The following is a 20,286-nucleotide window of genomic DNA, read 5'->3' on the forward strand; positions in this document are numbered from 1 at the left end:
TGTGTCTGTGTTTCTGAACCATCTTGCGCTGTGGATAATTTAGATTTTTATTGTATTTCACTTTGCCTCTATGGGTCAAACTTGTTTTCTAATGATATGGTGAAGCATCAATACTTGAAAGTGTGAACCTGCTGAATTGTTGGCCTGTGTGTGTGGATGTCTGTCGGCTGTGGGAGTATTTTTGGTAGTGCACTAGACTTTCAGTGTTTTGTTTTTTTTCTTGTTTCATTTCAAATGGTATTTGTAATTGATTGTTTTATCCACTCTTGCATTTTGTAATGTATCTGAATTGTTATTATTTCTGGTGTCATTTCACCTTTTGATGAGTACATTTGAGTTGAACCAGCATACATGGAGGTAAGAGGTTCTGCTCGTCCTCTTACTTTTACTTGAACATGATGTCTTTTTGTTTTGATTCCGTGTTTCTGTTGGTGGCAGTATGCCTGAAGTGAGTAGTGGTGACCTCCCATGTTGTCCCCCCTTCTCCCCCTCTTCTTGCACTGGCTCTGCCCAGACGCCTTTTCGCTGTATAGGCTACAAATGCTGATGCAATGAGCTGCCAGAAATGGCAACAAAATGGTTTATTATCATATAGTTTAATAAAAATCTATGATGGCACTATGTTAAGTCGCACTTGGATATTGCTTTATTTCTGATGTGTTAATCTGGAGCATGAACCGTGTGATGATGGAGAATAAAGCCCAGTGAACACGAGTTAACAAGAATTAATATTAAAAAAGCAAGGCAGGAAACACATTCCGGAAAAAATGCAAATTAAACGGTAATGAATGATTATTTTATAATCTGTATTTTGCTTTATAACTTTTGATAAAAACCGGGGGGGGGGGAACCACAAGAATGAGTTTGAAGTAAGCGCTGCTGTTATTTTCAGCATTTTAACACGAGGCGCATTAAGTGTTGAATGAAAGTGTCTTATGTAGCTGCTATCAACAAGGAAACAGTTTAATTCTGCTTCATTGGAATGCAAAGACCATTTCATATTTGGCTATCCTTTTTTATAAATGTGTAAATTCCCTAGAGAAAAATAAAGCCAATGAACAAGAACTTTTTACTCGTTCTTTACATAAATTATTATTAAAGTTATTATTGTCGTTCTGATTTAGGATATATTTTCCACAATCCATGTTGAAGCGATGACTGAGCCTTTTTCTAATCTATCTGCATGTATCATTTAACCATGTTTACTGTAAGTTCCTCAGGGAAGTAGCACTTTATTACGGCTGCACCTAAATGACACACAAGTGAGGTATTTGGAAAACCCCCCAATCCAAACTTTTCCTTTATCTGACGCACCTAAAGCAGGAATAAAAATAAAGGCTCTTCCTTCCTTCCAATCTGAAGGAAGGGTTGTCTTTTATGGTTTTTGGTTTAAGGGTCGGAGAGGGAGGAAATAATAAACAGCGCTCTGGTAAATGGTACCTATTTTCTATTTGCGTTTAAGCCCGTCAGGAGCTGTGTGCTACTTAAAGGGGAATTTGAGACACCTGCTTTCATACAAATTAAACCACTACCTAACAAAGTGCCAAATGTCATGAAATGCTCCTAATCTAAATAATGAGGCACCAAAGTTTCCTAGAAACATGATTCAAGCTAAAGTCTCCCTTTTTATTATCTTCTGTAAACAAGGCCATGACGAAAGGCACACTTTAAAAAGTTCATGTTGGCACATTGGGTTGACATTCATTTCCTGTTTTGTGACCTTACTAACCCTTACGGTAAAGTTGAATATTTGTTGAAAATAAATCCATATATTTACAAATCGAGTTCAAAATAATGTAACTTTTTCATTTGGAAATACCCGTTTGTATGCACATATAAACCCACTCGTGCTCTGTCATCTGATATCCAGTACGCTCGGTAAATGTGGATTCTGTCAATGTCTGTGTCACTGAACACAATTCGAGCCAAAGTGCCTGTCAGAGGCCATCTTGCACCACTGAGTTTCAAAGCCTAAATTCACATGTAATGACAGTTGTTAAGGATAACATATTTTTTAATTCAAATCAAGCTAATGGAACATGACACAATAACAGAAAAAGTGAAAATTAGTTCAGTCTATGTTTCTTTCAACCCTTTCATCCCACCCATTTAGAAACCAAACACTAGGGGATGATAAAGTCCGACATCTAAATAGGCCACACAAAGTGGCTTTAACATCTGTGGCAAAAGAGCAATTTGGTGAAATGTGTCATATCCAATATAATGTGCGTTTATATTGAAGTCCAGTCAGTCTAAAGTTCACTGTGTCCGACCGTGTGTTTTGGTGAAGGGGCTGAGAGTGGTGGTCGTTGTGGTAGTGGGGTTCAGGACGACGTGATCCCGCATACAGCGCATGTTCCCAGTGCTGAACACACACTGCAGGGGCCATAACACAACCACGATGAGCAGCACGATGAGCACCATGAAGAGCACCAGCCTCTTCCAGTCCGCCAGTCGGGCCAGCAGCCCAGAAGTCCGGGGCCCCGTCTGGATAGGAGCGTCTATCACCTTGCTGGCCCCAATGTCAATGCAGATGCAGAAGGACGAGGGGCTTTCAGAGGCGCCCAAGCTGGGGTCTTGTTTGGAGCTTTTGTAGCACAGCTTCTCCCCCTCCAGCCACACCGGCTCCTCCTGCTGCTGGTGGCTGGGCAGCTTGCAGAGGACCTCTCGGCTGGTGGTGAGGGCGGGGGGGCCCTGCTCAGGCAGCGTGGTGGGGTGGCGGCAGAAGGGGCATAAGAGGCGGGGGCTGCCGCCGGAATCCTCCTGGTCACTCAGCGAGACGGCCATGAGGCGGGAGAGGCACTCCAGGCAGAATGTGTGGGTGCAGTCCAGCTGCTTGGGTGTTTTGAAGACATTGTCGTAGGTGTTGTAGCAGATGGAGCACTCCGGCTGGCTCATGATTGACACCTTCTTTTTCAGCTCTCCAGGAGAGATTTGAGGGGCGACCTGCGTTTGCCAAATCTGCGGTTCCATCTTCAGGAATATTTAACCCTCCTTTGTCGAGTCCCCTCTGGACTTGTCGGCTCTTTGTTACTTTTTCTTGATCTGTTCTTAACTTCAGAATTATCTGAAAAGAAAACCGACCACATGTACAGGTTAGTTTTCATATCGAAGGTATCTTGCTGCTTTTATCATAACAACTGCAACATAATCCCAACAAGTAAACAAGATTTAGTACATCCTTGCACATGTTATAAAGCCCATTTTACCCTCATACAGTTACTAATACTTAGATGAGCTAATATGGTTTTAGTCTGTCAATGAGTATTCCCTCACAGCGGTGTGATGCCAATGAATGTGTTGAGTGATATTGAGGAACTGAAGCAACAGTCCAATTAAATGAGTCAGTGAAATGGCAACAAAGGAACAGGAAGGTCAATGTCCATCCCATAAATACGATGGGGCGCACGGCACACACACTGTGTTATTGTTTATATAACGCTTAGTTATTTATAGAACACAATAAAATATTTTCCAATCATGAGACCCGAACAGGAAATGCTAAGGCTAGCCATATCCCGGACCCTTTATTCCAGAATGAATTATTGAAATTGTAAACCTCTACTGACCAAGTTTAACAGCCAGAGTTGGTATTTTAATGTTGACCCGTGTAACGTTGACTGGTAAATGTTTTATTTTTCACACATTTCCAATAATATAGTATAGCCCGAGTGCTATTTTGCTAGCTATTTTAAACTATTGACGTTTGATGCTTCTGTTAGCATTTAACCCTTTGGCACCCCGCTGGAGAAACCTTATAGGAAGAAGAAGACAAGGGGAGATTCAGTTTTTCATGCTATCTTTCACATTTACAGTATATACAGTACAAATAAACACATGCACACGATCTATACAACTTATGGTTTGCTCTGTTTGTTTTTCTGTTTGTTAGCAGGATTACTGAAAAATGCCTGGCCTGATTTGTATAACTTGGTTAAAAGATACTGTATAGCATGTGCCAAGGACAATCTTATTACATTTAAAGGGGATTTGACCACAAGCGGAAAAAAGCATTATTTCTTAGTTAAGTAAATGGTTTTGGCAGATATCTGACATCAGTGCTCTTATAGATTTGAAGGTCTTCGTTTGTTTTTGTTTTCGGTAGCACTTTTTTAGAAAAAGAACACAGAAACGTTTTTGGAAAACTTCTAAATATGAACATCTAATCAACCGCCACATTTATATTCATGTACTCTCTCATGGGGCTAGAATACTGTTAGTATACCGTACCACTAAATTGGGAGTTAATGACAGCCTTTAGCCAAATGACCGCTGTGCTGTTTACAAGTATCCCAAATAACTGAATATGGTCGCCAGCATAGCTTGCAGAAGTACACCAGCTGGTACACAGGGTCCTTGGGCCCTCCTTGCATCGAGCAGCTGATGAAAGATTGTTCAGGGAAAAACACAGGTTGCTTTGTTAATGTGACTTTTTGACCATGAGTGTCTTAATCTGTATATCAGACGGCACAGTGGAAACTTTGAAATATGAATTCCTTGACCAGGTGTTGAGACACTGTAGGACACTGTAGGTCACAAGATTGGTGTTGAGAAATCTGGGTATTAACCACATGTAAACCAAATTATTGATTAATTTTGAGCATGGTTACCTTGTCTTATTCTTTCTTTCTTATAAGATAAAAAATACTGGTAGCAACCTGGCAGGTTAGACATTAAAGGCCCCTGATGGGAAGTGTGTGTGTGTGTGTGTGTGTGTGTGTGTGTGTGTGTGTGTGTGTGTGTGTGTGTGTGTGTGTGTGTGTAGTGTGTGTGTGTGTGTGTGTGTGTGTTGTGTGTGTGTGTGTGTGGTGTGTGTGTGTGTGTGTGTGTGTGCTGTCGTGCTGTGTGTGTGTGTGCTGTGTGGTGTGTGTGTGTGGTGTGTGTGTGTGTGTTGTGTGTGTGTGTGTGTGTGTGTGTGTGTGTGTGTGTGTGTTTTAGGGATGATGGATAGTCCTTTAGAGCACAGGTGTTCTCCTCTCTGTGCCCTCAGGGCTAGCCCTGTCTCAGCACTCCCATTTACACAAAGTCCCTGCTTGTTCTGCGTCTAATCTCTCCCCACCCTTGAAATTCCTGCTCTGCCAACTCTCTCTTTTCGTCTCTGCTGAATTCAACATGCTTTAGTAGGATGAGGACAGATTTTTCTGTATAATTATTACACCTGTCTTATCCCTGTAAAGTCCCCCTTAATCACTGTTCAAGACTACATTTCCCTATTGCTCTAACTCAAATTCTGATATTGGTTGTGGTCACTTTCTGAAGGCTCCTGTACAAAAGTGTATACAGATCAAATGTAATTTTTTTTAACCCCATCTAATCTAACACTAAGAAGACAAACGCCGCCTTCCAGTGAGAGCGCAGCTAAAACCTTTACTAAAACCTTCCAGCATTTCAAATATTTACATAATTGTTTGTCATATTGAAATGAAGCTGCTTTGGGGCACCTTAACAATTACTAGTTCAGTCTCATTAACTCATTCAAATAAAATAAGAAAAACGATAAGAATTGCAGAAAGCTAAATAAGGTGCTTGAATGGAAACTGGAATTGAACTTTGACCATTTTGACGATGGGCATTTTCCTAAAATTGACATACAACAGCTAGTATTTGAACAAGGTGTTCACACACATTCATAAAGTTTCACATTTGGTTAATCAGTGTATGTTTCATATTATTCACGGATCATAGAGATCAAGCTCAAGGTCTTTAAAAGGGGAGACCATTTCACAAAGCCCCAGGCCATCTTACCTTTATAATGAACACTAAATAAACAGCAACTAACTGACAACACAGCCTCGCATTGTCAAAAGCCGTTGAGGTGAAACCCATTGTGAACACGGCCTCAGGCTGTACTTTGCTGTACTCCTATGATCCCTAAATTCCTCAACACAACACCAGGCTCTAACTACCTATTATATATATATATTTTTTTTTTTTTTTTACTGAATACATTTCCATAGAATTGTTCAAACCTGCAAGCTCAAGTCGAATGAATCCCTAAATTCTGGTGAGCTTTGTGTTTTTGATTTAAACTCTCTGTGTGAGATGTTAGAGGGGGGGGGGGACAAATTGAGGCTTAAAAATGTGAGAAGACTGATCAATACCTCCATAATCTTCAGTGTGGTTAGCTATGAATCTTCCAAAACTTCCAAACACCTTGACCTGGACATAGTTTCTACAGCATGAACTGTGCAACAGTACAGTAGGCCCACAGGAACTGCAGAACACCGGGGCTTTGGGAACACTCAAATTACTTAAAATGATGTAATTCCCATTTAACCTGTTAAGGGGCTTTTTTCCCCCTGTTTTTTTCACAAAACTGTGTCTCAGGGCTTCTTAAAATGTAATAAACTATTCATGTGTCCTACTCATTTAACGGGAAGAAACTCAGCTAACTGGTGATATGAACCATGTTTACTGAAACAAAACACAAGTCTCACAAGAAGCGTCTAAATGAGCCCTGAGCGAAAAAATGCTAACGCACTCTAGGTATAAATCAATCTATATACTTATCGGATATGGACAAACAAGTTTAGCTAACAAGCTGAGATTCCACAGATTCTAGAAATATAAGAATCATCACTGAGCGATCAGAACTCGCGACAAGGGAAGCAAATACAGACATCACACAACGTAGCTTTAGGTAGCAAAACACACGGAGATATGCTCACCTTTTGCTGTTATTCTGATCAAAAACGAGAAAAACGCAGTTGAAGGTTAATCCATAGGTTAATCCAATGTGTCTGTCACTTTGATTTAATGACATTAATTATTGATAATCCATAATTCAATTTTTATGTCAAAAACGGTGTTTTCATTAGCTGCTAATGATAGCTTCCAGAGTGTATGACAGCTTGTCTCCTTGGATACGACTCCAAACAACTCACAGACTGCACCGGGCGCCGATGTAGGCGCCCTGTGACCATCAGATTTGACGACGCTGATTGGCTTAAATTATGTTTCGGCGCCATAATTTAAAGATAGCAACAGTTGGCTTCTACTGCACTTGCTACACAGCGCCCAGACGAGAGTGGGTAATGATCTAATGATACACGGGCAAGGCCAGGCAGGAAACATGTGATTTATCAGTAACTTTAGACATCGTAACACAATTTTAAACGAGATTATATTGTAGATTATACATTTTACTTATACCAATTATATAATATTTACCTTGTTTATTAAAAATAAAATAAAATAAATATTTTTTTCAAAAAAAATAAAATAAATGTAATGTGGGAAGAGGGGGGTCGGCGCCCCTATGGGCCGGCCGCCACTGATATCATGGATTATCAAGGATTATTTCTGAAACAGTATAGAGTGGCGAAATCCCTCCCCTTCCGGTGGACCTCCATGGGACCTTATTTCGGAAAAATTATGTATTGAAGTCAATGGAGAGAGAAAGATTATCTTTCGATCACGTTTGAATTGTGACACGAATTACACATATGATGTTTGTCAATTTACTCTCTGAACTGCCTGATCTTTTTAATGTTTAATGTCAACCATTTGTGCAGATAGCATGAAGTAGAAAAGATCGCCGATGCTAATGTAGCGTTAGCGTTAGCATTTCTCCCCCGGGTTTAAATGCAGGGTTGCCAACTCTCACGCATCTGGCGTGTGACACACGCTTTCACTCTCAATCTCACGCTCTCACGCTGCCCAAACTATTCTCACGCCAAAAACAAGAATACCGAAGACTAGAAACGGTTTTGAAAACGTTTGTCACGTAGTGATCGTCTTCTCAATAGAACATCTTTGATAATGTCTTCTGGCCAATCAGAATCAAGATAACGGCGTGGTGTTGTTGCAGGAAGTCCCTACGAAGAATACTTTTGCTGTAGTACATCTCTATATACATCGATACAACATTACGTGTTGATAGAAATCAACACGTAACGAAATAAGACCCCACGGTTTGATGATTGATAGGTGTGTGGGCTGTCTTTCATTTTGACACACAGAACAATGGGGGCTATCCACCCTTATCCACAATGTAAAGTCATTCACAGCATCTTCCCTCTCCTCTCAGTGAGGAGCAGCAGGTTCAGCTTTCAGAACAAAGTAACACAAAACTAAAATGGTATTCTTTTTTTTTTTTAAATATGTCGTGTAGTAATAGATGTATTTATTTTTCTTCTCAAGAGAGTACCAGAATGTGTATTTTGTTAGTATTTCAAAAGATCTCCTGGGGGAGAATCCCCCCAGACCCCCTGCAGGGGTTGGGTTTTTAGCATGTCAACTTTTTCACTTGTGGGGAAATTGCAGGATTGGCTCCAGATCCCTTTTTATTTACTACAAGACAAATGTGCCTTTTTATTTCATACAGTTCAATTTGGATTGAGACAGGGAAATAATCTAACCCTCACGCGTGGCGTTTCACTGTCAAGGGGGGCGTGCATGTAATTACATTGCAAATACTGACTTGAACCCCACCGCTGTATGGGTTAGCCCTACCATGGATTACCCAACAAAAATACTCTGGAGCCGCCACTGCCGACTCGTATTGCGCATGCGCAGATCTAAGATCCAGTATAAATGATACAAAAATAAATAAAAAAATGATAAAAAATATTGTCTGCACCGTTGTATCATTTTAGAGCACTGACATAATGATAATATATAATAATAATTCAAGTACATACTTTCAAACTGCTAGTCACATCCTCATGTAAATGGCAATTTATCGAGGTAATTTTTATTTATCGTACGATAAGTCAATTAATTGCTTATCGCGACAGGCAGACAATAAAACAGTGGAAACAAACATGTGTTTGACTTTCAATAGTGAATGAAACTGTGTGTCCTTTATAGTCTGTGTCCAATATTATGTATTTGTATATATTGTATGTATATCCTATATATATGCTAAGGTCCTGCTACTGACACGCTAGCAGTCATTTTGTGCGCATATGTGTAATTAAACCCATGATATCAAAATCTCACTCCAGGCAGGTACCCAAAGTTGGCAACCCTGTAAATCAGTGATCACCAACTGGCGGCCCGCGGGCCACATCCGGCCCGCCAGACATTATCATCCGGCCCGCACGACGGGGGTGACTGTGGCGTTGGCGGAGTGGTTACTGCGTTCGCCTCCCACCCATTTTTTTTTTTTACAACGTCTCGTGAGTAAGGTGCAGTACCGGAATCCAACAGAGAGGCAGCAGCTGCGGGTCAGTAGACTGCGTACTGCGAAACCTTCCCTGCCTTGAACAATAATTGATCCTTCGTTGTGAAGAGTCTGGTTAATACGGTCCGCACCACAGCAGTAGCCCCGCTGCGACAGAGTCCAACAGAGAGGCAGGAGCTGCGGGACAGTAGCCTAGAAGCAGGGTTGGGTTGTAACGGAATACATGTAATGGCGTTACGTAATCAGAATACAAAAATCAAGTAGGCTAACTGTATTCAGCTGGCGTTACATTTGAAAAACGAGTAATCTGATTACAGTTACTTTCGTAAACCTGAAGTGAATACATTTTGGAATACCTATTGGAATTATTGGTGGAAAAGTTTCCTCACAAAATGTAATATTCATTACCGGCAGAACTGTGTGCGCACTGCACAGCGCTGCAGCATGTCTGTGAGCGAGAGAGAGATGCAGCCAGTGTTGCCAACTCCATAGTAAGGAAAGTAGCTATTGGCTGTTCGAAAAGTCGCCAGAAGTCGCTAAATGACGTCATCGCCTAATTTGCATATCATGTAATGGCGGCTGTAGGCAAAAAACGTTCCCAACCCTTCAAGGATCAAAACTTGAAACCACCGGAGTTAAATCCAGACGACAGTAGATCAGAAATGTCTTTGCCTTTTGAGTATGTTTTGGGGTTTTAACATGACAGTTTGGCATAGAAATCCCCCTTACAATAAAGGCAGTATGCCCGTGTGTCATCTCCAATAAATGGCTTCAACCATCCTTTATACTCAGGGTTTGATTCCCACTCCTTTCTGTATTTTTGAGAATACAATTTAGACTGTGCCATGATGTTTAGCTTGTCACAGAGAGGCACACACACAGTGGACGAGGTGATTGAGTGACTGAGGCTGTGTGAGGCAAAGGCAGTTATTTATTATAGTGTGAAAGTGAGTGAAGAAACATTTACATTCAACATTTAAATCCCGCTCAAAACCAGGACGGCTTGGCAGTTGGCGCATGCGCAATTCATTTGCAGTCTCGACGCGGGGGAGTGTGGTTGTCTCCTCTCTGCTCTGACTGCAGCAGCAGCTCTGCTGCGGCCAGGCAACTGTCAGTCTGAGCGCCTGTGAGTACTATGGGAGGGAGGCGGGGCTCACGGCAGCACCCGCGGCTCGTTAACTGCAGAACAATACGTGAGTCTCCAAACACCAGAAAAGTCGCTAATAACACCATTATAAATCGCTAGATTAGTCGTTAGTCGCTTTTGACACAAATAAAGTCGCCGGAGGGTTTGGAAATCCGCCAAATTTAACGAGAAAATCGCCAAGTTGGCAACACTGGATGCAGCGTGTCTGTGAGGCCCCGCCCCCGCACGCAGATGAGAAAGAGAGAGATCTCTTTTAAAATATATTGAAAGTTAGAAACGGAGATGGTTCGATAAAATGTGCAAAATAACGTTTATGGAGCATTTTCTTTATTGTCGAGATGATGACATTTATAACGGGATCAAATCAAAGTGAATGGCCTGCTGCTGCTGAATGCATGGGGCAAGTGACTGGAAAAAGTTTTTTTAATTATTACATCGTTTCAGATAATAAATAATAATGATAATTCATTCTATTTAGGGGCACCGTTCAAAGCACCCAAGGACACCTTACAATTCATAACATATTCCAAGGAAAGGTTTTAAGGCAGTACAAAGAATGCAGTCCGGGTGATGTTTTTTATGTGGGGTGCAGATGAGAGAGCTGTCCAGAATGACACCAAGATGTTGTGTTTGAGTTCTTGATAAGCCATTAAAACAGTAAAATAAGTGTCTCCTGTTCACCAAAACATACCCATCTGTTATGGAAAAAGAAAGTATTCCAAAAGTATTCTAAAAGTAATCTGAATACATTTTTAAGACACGTAACTGTAACTGTATTCTGATTACTTTCAGAGCATGTATTCAGTAACTGATTACATTTACAAAGTAACCCTCCCAACCCTGCCTAGAAGTGATCCTTCGTTAGCGTGAATAGTCTACTAAGCTTTATGCGGTCCACTGTACCTGAGCGTGTTCCACTAGCACCTTGTTAAAGTTATCTTATCTTAGCTATCTCTTATTTAGTGGAGGAAAACAATTGTGACATCAGTTATGACATCACTTACGCCACTCTGGGATTTGTAGTCTTTCTAGTTGCGTATTTTTCATAGTCTTATATTTCAACAGTTTTATGACAAACTGTGACTTTTTTGGCGTGGAAATTATTCTTTAAGATTGACAAACATCATATGTGTAATTCATGACACAATTCAAACGGGATCGAAAGATACATTTTCTCTCTCCATTGATTTCAATACATAATTTTTCTGAAATAAGGTCCCATGGACCGGAAGTAGATGGGCGTGACTTCGCCACTCTATGGAGCTCAAAGGCTTTCTCTCTTGACGGTTATACCACAAGGTGAGTTCCTTTTTATTTCCTGCTTCTTCACACACATGCTCTCTCCAGTACAGGTTAGCTCTGAGTGTTAGCGATGCTAATGTAAACACGACTATATTGCGTCCAAAGCCTCGCAGCGGCGAAACCGTGCCGTGCCCACACTAATTGCACCGCATTTGCGGCTCAGTTGAGGCTCCCTCCGCAAGATGACGCCCCCTCCGCAAGGTGAGGCCCCACGCAGTCTGCGTGATCTGGCTGTAGGGAGGGACAGACCTGGTTGTTAGATATAAAGATGTGGAAGGTAGTTGTGACTATCCAGCTGATTATTTGTTACATTTTGTCCCTACATTATTGAATTAATATCCCGGATGGTGCCCCTGGTTCTGAGGCTTCTAGTGGTAGTGAAGAGTCCCTTTTTGTGTACATAAATGCAGTTTGAGATACTTTAGGTGAGAGTATACAGTCACTTTTGGAGAAAAAAACTGTATAAATATAACATTGATTGATATTCTTTGTTTTACAGATTGAATTCATGAGCAACTAGAAAAATATACTCAGTAGACTCTTCCATTTGCATCTCCCCCTGACAGAAAATAGTTTAATCGTATTGAATTGAGTTGTACCTCCAGGGTTCCTACAGTCAAAATGACCATGCCTTGTTAGCAGTTCATTTTCTGATACTCCGGTTCAACACGAAACCATATTTTTTTTTATGAATGTCAGTATTTGAGTTGCGACAAAGGGCAAAATGTGGCCTGCAACAGGCTTTGTTTTTAGCTTAGCCAAATTACGGAATTGTCCTTTTTTCCTACTAAGGCCGCCAAATAAAATAATCGTTAATATAATGTTAATCACCACAACCACGAAAAGGCCTTGAGCATACAGTCATATAGAGCACAACACATATTAACTGATGGGTCCAATATTATTAAAGATTAGCTGCGGACAAAAAGACAGATACACACACACACAATTGGGCACACACAAATCTATTTAAGCCTGGCGGGAAATATTTAACACACCTTGCTCAAAGCAATACGCTGCCACAGCTTTACTTGGTCTTTTATATAACCATTAGCTTGAAGTAGCTAACGTTAGTCCAGGTTAGCAAACATGAGCTTGAATCAGTTCCTTGACTTGACAGTTGTTTTTAAACTTTTGCTGCTGTATGTCTTAGCATTTACTTTTATCCAGAAAGCATATGAAGCCTCTCTTGATTCTGTTTTGCTAAAGTTACATACTATGAACAACACCAAACCGTTATTAGAAAAAGCTACATTTTTGTTTTAACTGTCCAGAGTCCAAATGGGGGGAAAGTAATCCAAAGGCTAACTAAAACTAAAAAACTAAAGGCCCCTGCAGTGTACACCAGAGTCAACTATTAACTAAGTCCTTACTTAACCCATATCAACTAACTGGAAACATGGGAGGGTCCCTTTACTGTCTTTGTACAGTGTTTGGTTTTGTGATTAGGTTTACAGCTTCCTCGCTATCAGTGGCCCATCTTTTTCTCTGTCCCAGTGACCCATTTGTATACACATCACTGCTTGTTTATGACGAGACATAATTCAAACTGAAGCCTTCTATTCAAGCTTCATGTAAAATGCTGTTGTTTTCTTTTTTCAGCCCCTTTGTGTCTGGCTTAGCAATGTGTATCTTCAGCTCAACCGTCATCCACAATGCTGCCCTACCTGTTCTCAGTTTGAAAGGTAAATTAAACCTGATCTACCTGCCGTTTAAACTGGGGGTGGAGTGGGTGGACTGCTGCAGACAGTTTAACTGAACGTGAGACTGTTTGCTCAGGCAAAAAAACACCTGCAGCATGTACAGATAGCACATGTGTAAACACCACAGACAATGCAGGAAACGGCATACAGATACTTGATAATCCTTACTGAATATACGGAAAAATACTTAGTAAATGTCATTATGAATGTTGCAGCTGCTACTGGGCTTCAGTTAGATCACATCATGATGCACCTGCACCTGCATTTGTATTTTCTCATTAAATAGAGAAAAAATGGAAAGGAAATCTCCTTTATTATTTAAGATGAATTTAACAATCTTGTGTTTTTAGGAACATCTCTCTCACATTTCTTAAAGGTCCTTTTTTCTTAGAGCAAAGGTTCAGTTTACCTGTTTTATGAAGAAGATTTCAGATGATCCCTGTTTGATCTATCTGGCTCAGCTCACTCCCTTTGCACTCGAAAATGCATTTTGCTGCAGTCAAAGTCAACCGTCTTCCGAGAGGCCAGCAGGAAATTAGGGGTTTGTAATAGTGCCTCTTCCAAAGTCCTCCTCTGTACTGGTCTGCAAACTCTGCTGGAGTCACAGGTGTGTGTATATGTGTGTGGGTGTGTGCTCAGAGTCTGTGTTCAGTGTGAGCTCTGGGTCCTCCTTGCTCAGCGTCCGTTGCCCAGTATCACCTGCCCTGCTCTGTCAGCTCCCCTTTTAGCACTTTATGTAAATCTCTGCCTTGAGGTGGGGGGAGGAGGAAGGGGGAAAGAAGAAGCCCTGAAGAAATCAAGTAGAATACACATTCACGCCCTCTGACACCCCTCCTTGTGTCTTTCTATGTTGATCTCTTTTATTTTCCCTTCTTTCCTTTCAGTCCTCCCCTACCTCGCCTAAACACACACAGGCAAATACTCCTCACCTCCAGTCCAGTAAACAAACACATATAGAGTAATACATTTTTCAATTGACAGATACATTTCTTTTTGTCGACAATATCCCCCATCTGTTTTTTTAGTTTTGCTCAAATGTAAACTGAATGAGGCAGCAGGTCATATACTGGATATTAAACACAAAAGACACACAAACTACGCCGTCTTTGCATCCACCTGTATGCTTAAGCCGAACAATACATATAAAGGATTCATTTCCATTTAGTGAGTGATAAGGGAGCAGGTGGTTATACAGGAGTGTCTTCCCACAGAGTCACCACCCAATAGTCTGTTGTTTGCTACAGTGTTGCTGGTGTGCCTGTTACATCAGACTAGCCGTTCTGTTCCTAGAGGGTGAATCACAGGGGTTCATCCAAAATAGTGAACTCTTATTGATTGCATTTGTATTTAGAAGACTATCAGAATTGCTTTAGAAGGCAATGTGTCATGTTCCACCAAGCAGAGAAAATAACTTTTTTTTTTTTACAACTGCATTTCAGACTTGTATAATCATTCATTCATATTTAATTCAGGAGATAAACATGAAAATAACAAACGTACATCCAGAAGAAAAAGGCTCTTTCTCTCTTACCTAACATCAAGGATGTGAGTTAGACTTTTTATTTGACTACTAATTTTATTTTATGGTAATGACTAATGGCTCCGGGCCATTAGCTCTAGCATCTCTGCAATAACAGCTGCCTAACTGACTCTGTTATTTAGTAACCCAAACCCAAATGCCCTGCCCTATCATATCAGCAAAGTAATTTATTGAGCATAGAGTTGTGAGTGCTTTGAGGAAGGATAAGATATTCAATACAAACCTTTTTTATTCCCCTTCCTGGAATCCATGAACTTGGCTTTATAGTAAGCATGTCAAAGACTTAGTGGCTGACTGGCTGAGAGTAATAAGCTACGGTAAGTTATCTTGTTGGGGAGGGCTGCACGTGAGCATGGAAGGTGTGTGTGTGTAGGCAGGCCATAAAATGACACAATATTGACTGTTTCACCACTCTACTCAACAAGGAGATATTTACAAGGGCAAAACCATGTCGTTTTTCAGGGTAAAACATACAATCTTATGTCCGGGTTATAGAAGAAATATGAAGTACGGTTTGTCCACACTGGTTTGATGATAAGCCTTGTGTTGTATCTGTAATATTTAGTAAGGTTGGTCAGTATTTTCCAAGCCTTATTTGATGTGTTCAATAACTGATCAGTAGCCTACAAGTGTGGTCTTTAGAATGGCAATATTTTTAAAGATTCTGAAGACATTTTGAGTTTATTTGGCACACAAGGTTTTGCTTAAATAATTTGTACGTAAATGTTTCGTCCAGATTGACATATCTCAACCATTGGAAGGGTTGGCCTTTTGTTTTGTACTGACATTTATGCTCACCAAAAGATACATCTCGAAGACTTTGGTAACCCCATGACTTTACTTTAAGCACCACCAGGTCAAAACTTTCATTTGTGCAATACTCTGGTTTATCATCAAATTCCTTAAAAACAATGACCCATCAGGATCCGCTTGAGCATGTTAGCATTGCCATTGTGTGCAAGGTAGCATGCCAATGTTAGCAGTAGGCACAACTCTGTCTAAAGCCCCGGCTACACGAGGACGATAACGGTCGTATCTGCTACGGTTCACTATCAGATAGACGGTTCGGCCACACGAGGCCCACATGGAAACGCAGAAAACGATAACGGGTCCCAAAGTGGGTATCTGCAAACGAAACAGCAGGAGCACTATGGCGTTATATTTGTGCCTCTATCCTGAGCATGCAATGAAACATGTTGAGCATAGAAAATGCGATTGAGCGCGCACTTGAACATTTTTGAGCACAGAGAAATATATTATCTCTCATAAAACTCCTGCTCCGTGCGCAAGCAGACCGCTGCACGCTCTCTCTCTCCCTCGCTCGCTCGACCTCTCCAGCCTGTGCGCGCTCAGCTTTGCCTGCGCTCGCTCAAGTTGTCACAGCGTTACAAATGTGCCACAAAACCAACCAATCGGAGAACTCGAGAAGGTCAATTCTGATTGGCTGGTCGTCTCCAATCATATTTTCTATCTGAGATGAGAGAGGGATTTTCGGTTGCCATCGGGCTGTTGACGTTCTTATTACACATCCGTCGTTGACATTTACAGGACATGACAGACTCGAATGAAGAGAATAGCACGCCACAGTGTCAGGTGAGTTATACATTTCTAGTTTTCTGATATCACGTTATTGTCAATGCCTGAGTTTGCTAGCTGGCAACATAGCTATAGGGGTAGTTTAAGCAAACCGCTAACAAACCATAGCCTACATACATGAACCCTTCTGAGGTATTGATTACTTGCTGTAAGGTAAGCATTAGAGGTGGCAGAATGACAAAACATGTTTCTCTCTCTATCACAATTTTGGGTTGACCAGAACCTGGACCAACTTCTGTTCCCTGTTCTACAATGGGCATAGAGCTTGCGCTGTGACAATTTGAGCGAGCGCAGGCAAAGCTGAGCGCGCACAGGCTGGAGAGGTCGAGCGAGCGAGGGAGAGAGAGCGCGTGCAGCGGTCTGCTTGCGCACGGAGCAGGAGTTTTATGAGAGAAAATATATTTCTCTGTGCTCAAAAATGTTCAAGTGCGTGCTCAATAGCATTTTCTATGCTCAACATTTTTCATTGCGTGCTCAGGATAGAGGCACAAATATAACGCCATATAGCACACGCCGTCCACCGCGGAGAATAAACAGAAGGGCAACCATGCTCCGGGGTATTCTTCTCTGCTTTTGGTGTATTTTGTGGCGGCAGCAGCGCCACTTACAGGCCCGGCATATGTACTACAGCGTTTCCAGCGAGTCGAGCGGTCTCGTGTGAATGGACACGTTAATTGAGCCGAATGCGTGTGAACGGAAGACTTTTTTGAAAACGAATTCGGTGCGTAAACGCAAACGTACCCGTTTCGTCCTCGTGTAAATGGGGCCTAAATGTAAAGCTGCTAACATGACTCTTATTCTTGCTACAAAATCCCCCAGGTTTCAGCTGAAGGTTTAGTGTCTCATATTGGACAGAGGTGTTTCCATCCCACAGGACAGAAATAGGCCGTTGTTGTCTTTACATTTTTGCCCTTCCACTTGCAGTGTTGAATTTAAATTGGTTACATTTGGTTGACAGATGATGAATGCAAATCTTTCTTTGCGATTCTTTAAGCAGTAAGATGCTGGTGCGTACAGAGGCAGCGGCCCAACATGGTTTTAATTGCTCAATCAAAGGTAACAAAAAGAAAACCATTCTTTGGTTCTAGCCGAACATACTAACAATGTGTATCTCCTTTTCACTAGATGACATGTTTTTATGTTCATGATTATTTACTAAGACAGTTTTAGATGTAATTTAAATACTAATATATAGTGAATATAATGCGTAACAGTGGGATTTCCCGTGATAATGGTTGAAACACTGAAGCTACTGTAGCTGTAGGAAGACTTGTTAGCTGATACAGGGAAATCGGAGAGCACATACACTTCAAGGTGCCTCTTTCCACCTTCCAACGCCTACCTGCTTTTCAGCAACCATCGGCAGAATTACATCAGTTTTTCCAATGTGACAAGCTCTGACAAGAAAGTCTTTTTGTGGATTTTGAAGACCGGTAGAATGGGTTCTAGTTAGCACCCAGCATACACTTCCTGTCTTTGTCCTCTATTGACTGTCAACAAGCAGTGTGCCAGAGTGGAGATAAGGTCACTGTTGAACTTTACAAGTGTTTGGCTTGTCTATTCTGAGCAATCCTATGTCCTTTTCAGTAGATTACGTATTCCAATTCTCATTCAATTCATGAAACACTAAAAAAAATAAGCTAGCTGAAGCATTTTAGCTTATGCAGGGCTTCTGGGGTGATGAGATAACCAGACACTTTGAAGTACATATACTGTAGTACATCTCAGAAATCATCAGCATCATTATCTTCTAATGTTACAGCCTCTGGCCAGGGAGTGTTTTTTCTATATTTTCTAAACCTCGAAATGGGCATATTGGTTCTTGTAGCAAGCACCCAAAATACTCACTGTCTGCCTCTTCTCTTTACCGTCAACAAGTTAGCTGCCGCTTGGGAAGAAGGTCACTGTTGAACTTAAATAAAAAAGCCCACATCCATTAAATGCCATGGGTGAGATTTGAAAGGCCGAAATGCATTTTAGTAAAACGAAGAGTTTAGTTTTGGGGTGACTGTAATCTTTTTTAAACTAAAGGTTAAGGGCTCAGTGCTAGCAATACTGCAGATGCTGTTATTTTTGCACTCAAATATTTGTAATTCTACCATTTTAGTTTATATTTAAGCCTCTATTTGAGATGTATTGCAATATATCACATAGCTTATTAACTGTACTTCAAATGTAATAATACTTTATGAGACTTCACATTAGAATTGGATCCAGTCACTTATTCCTAAGAGAACAGAGTCATGTCAAGGACTTCAAAACAATGGATTATAAACTAATAAATATTGAATCACAATTTTAATAAGGTCAACATTATAGTTTACTGTAAGCTCAGGTCACTAATTTATCTTTTTGGCCCACATCCGCAAACACTCAAGTTCTATTTCAAAATATCTTCCGCCCTGACTGTAGTGCTCTCTGTGTTTTCTTGCCAAGTCATCCCGGGAAGTGGGAAGTATTATTCATTTACAGGGTCAGCCTCACATTATGATTATCATTATGAGTCATCAGATCATGCTACAGTATATTATTGTTTGGTCTGTGATGGTCATATCCGGCACACTGACCATTAATGTCAACATGTGGCTAGTATGGTTACATTTATGCTGAGTGTATTTTTATGCACAATACACTCAAAAGAAAAGATCAAATGTGACACACGTCATCGCTCACCATATACATAAACAATTCCAATACATTTTATATTTCACTAAAGTATTAACCGTGTCTTTATGTGCTTCACTTTATATTTGTAACAAAGAGATGATTAAAAGACCAGACTGGAAAATAGCATTTCGATTTTTTCAGACAGACTGTATCACATTAGCTTTGACTGAACTTTAGAATTGTGAAGAGAAGAAAAGATGACAGAGCGCAAACACTGCTCCAATGTTCATATGGCCATGTGAGTATTGTTTGAAAATGTACTTGAAAAATTTGTATCCTATCCTTTAATGACATTTGTTTTGTCAACTGAGCAAGGACACATAGAGATAAATGTTACATTTCACTGTAATGACCAACTCAGAACCCAAAAGGCCCGAAGGCCCAATTCCTATGATTAGTTAGTTGTGAATCGATTAATTAAAAAATGTTTGTAGGGATTTGCAGGACTAAAGCCCAGTACAAACTGTTAAATGTTACATATCTAGCTGACGCCAATGCGAATGACAAACACTTCAATACAGTTAAAATGCCTATGGGAGCAATTTGGGGTTTAGCATCTTGCAGTAAGACATGTCGACGGCCCCAAACGTATGTGAAACAGAACTTAAAGAGGAAATATTGTGCTCATTTTCAGGTTCATATTTGTTTGTACTGCGACATGTTTTCATGCTTTAATGTTCAATGTGCAGCACCTCTTTTCACCCTCTGTCTGAAACCAGAGCCCAGTCTGCTCTGATTGGTTAGCTGGCTGGCTCTGTTATGGATCTTTAAGCTGGATCTTGCATTGTCTCCGAAGACCCTAACGTTTCAAAATGTAGGTTAAACAGCTTTATTATTTCAAAGCTGAACAAAGATACAAAAAACAGCAACTCTTGAGTCAGGGTTAGACTCATACCATAGCACATTGTGTTTTGCTTGGTTGCAGAACACTCAGCACTCAGCTCAGTACAGTTAGTGCAGTGCAAAAACAATGGGTGGCGTGTGTGGGACGGTCAATAGAGGCCAACGGCTCAAGTATGCCCTGAAAGCTCCCAGCAGTGTTACCCAGCCTCCCAGGCTCCAGAAGTTAAGGAAAAAGTAAGTGAGAAAGTCAAGTTTATTTGTGGCAAACCTTTTTAAAGCAAATGAATGAAAAGCCCTAAGGCACCACAACATAACTAATACTAAGTGAACATGTTAAAACCTGAACAAATTGAAGAATAAA

General features: G+C 40.8%; 1 protein-coding gene across 1 annotated transcript; it reads right to left on the reverse strand.

Annotated features, from left to right (window-relative positions):
• Positions 1-1,612: 1,612 nt before the first annotated feature.
• On the reverse strand, positions 1,613-13,972 carry LOC117532832 (RING finger protein 223). Its single transcript, XM_034196371.1, has 2 exons — positions 13,689-13,972; positions 1,613-3,067 (listed from the first exon to the last, which is right to left on the reverse strand). The coding sequence occupies exon 2, from the start codon at positions 2,971-2,973 to the stop codon at positions 2,260-2,262; it is 714 nt and encodes a 237-aa protein (XP_034052262.1). The 5' UTR covers positions 2,974-3,067; positions 13,689-13,972; the 3' UTR covers positions 1,613-2,259.
• Positions 13,973-20,286: the final 6,314 nt, after the last annotated feature.

The sequence above is a fragment of the Gymnodraco acuticeps genome, unplaced genomic scaffold (assembly GCF_902827175.1).
Source record: "Gymnodraco acuticeps unplaced genomic scaffold, fGymAcu1.1, whole genome shotgun sequence".
Taxonomy (NCBI): Eukaryota; Metazoa; Chordata; class Actinopteri; order Perciformes; family Bathydraconidae; genus Gymnodraco; species Gymnodraco acuticeps.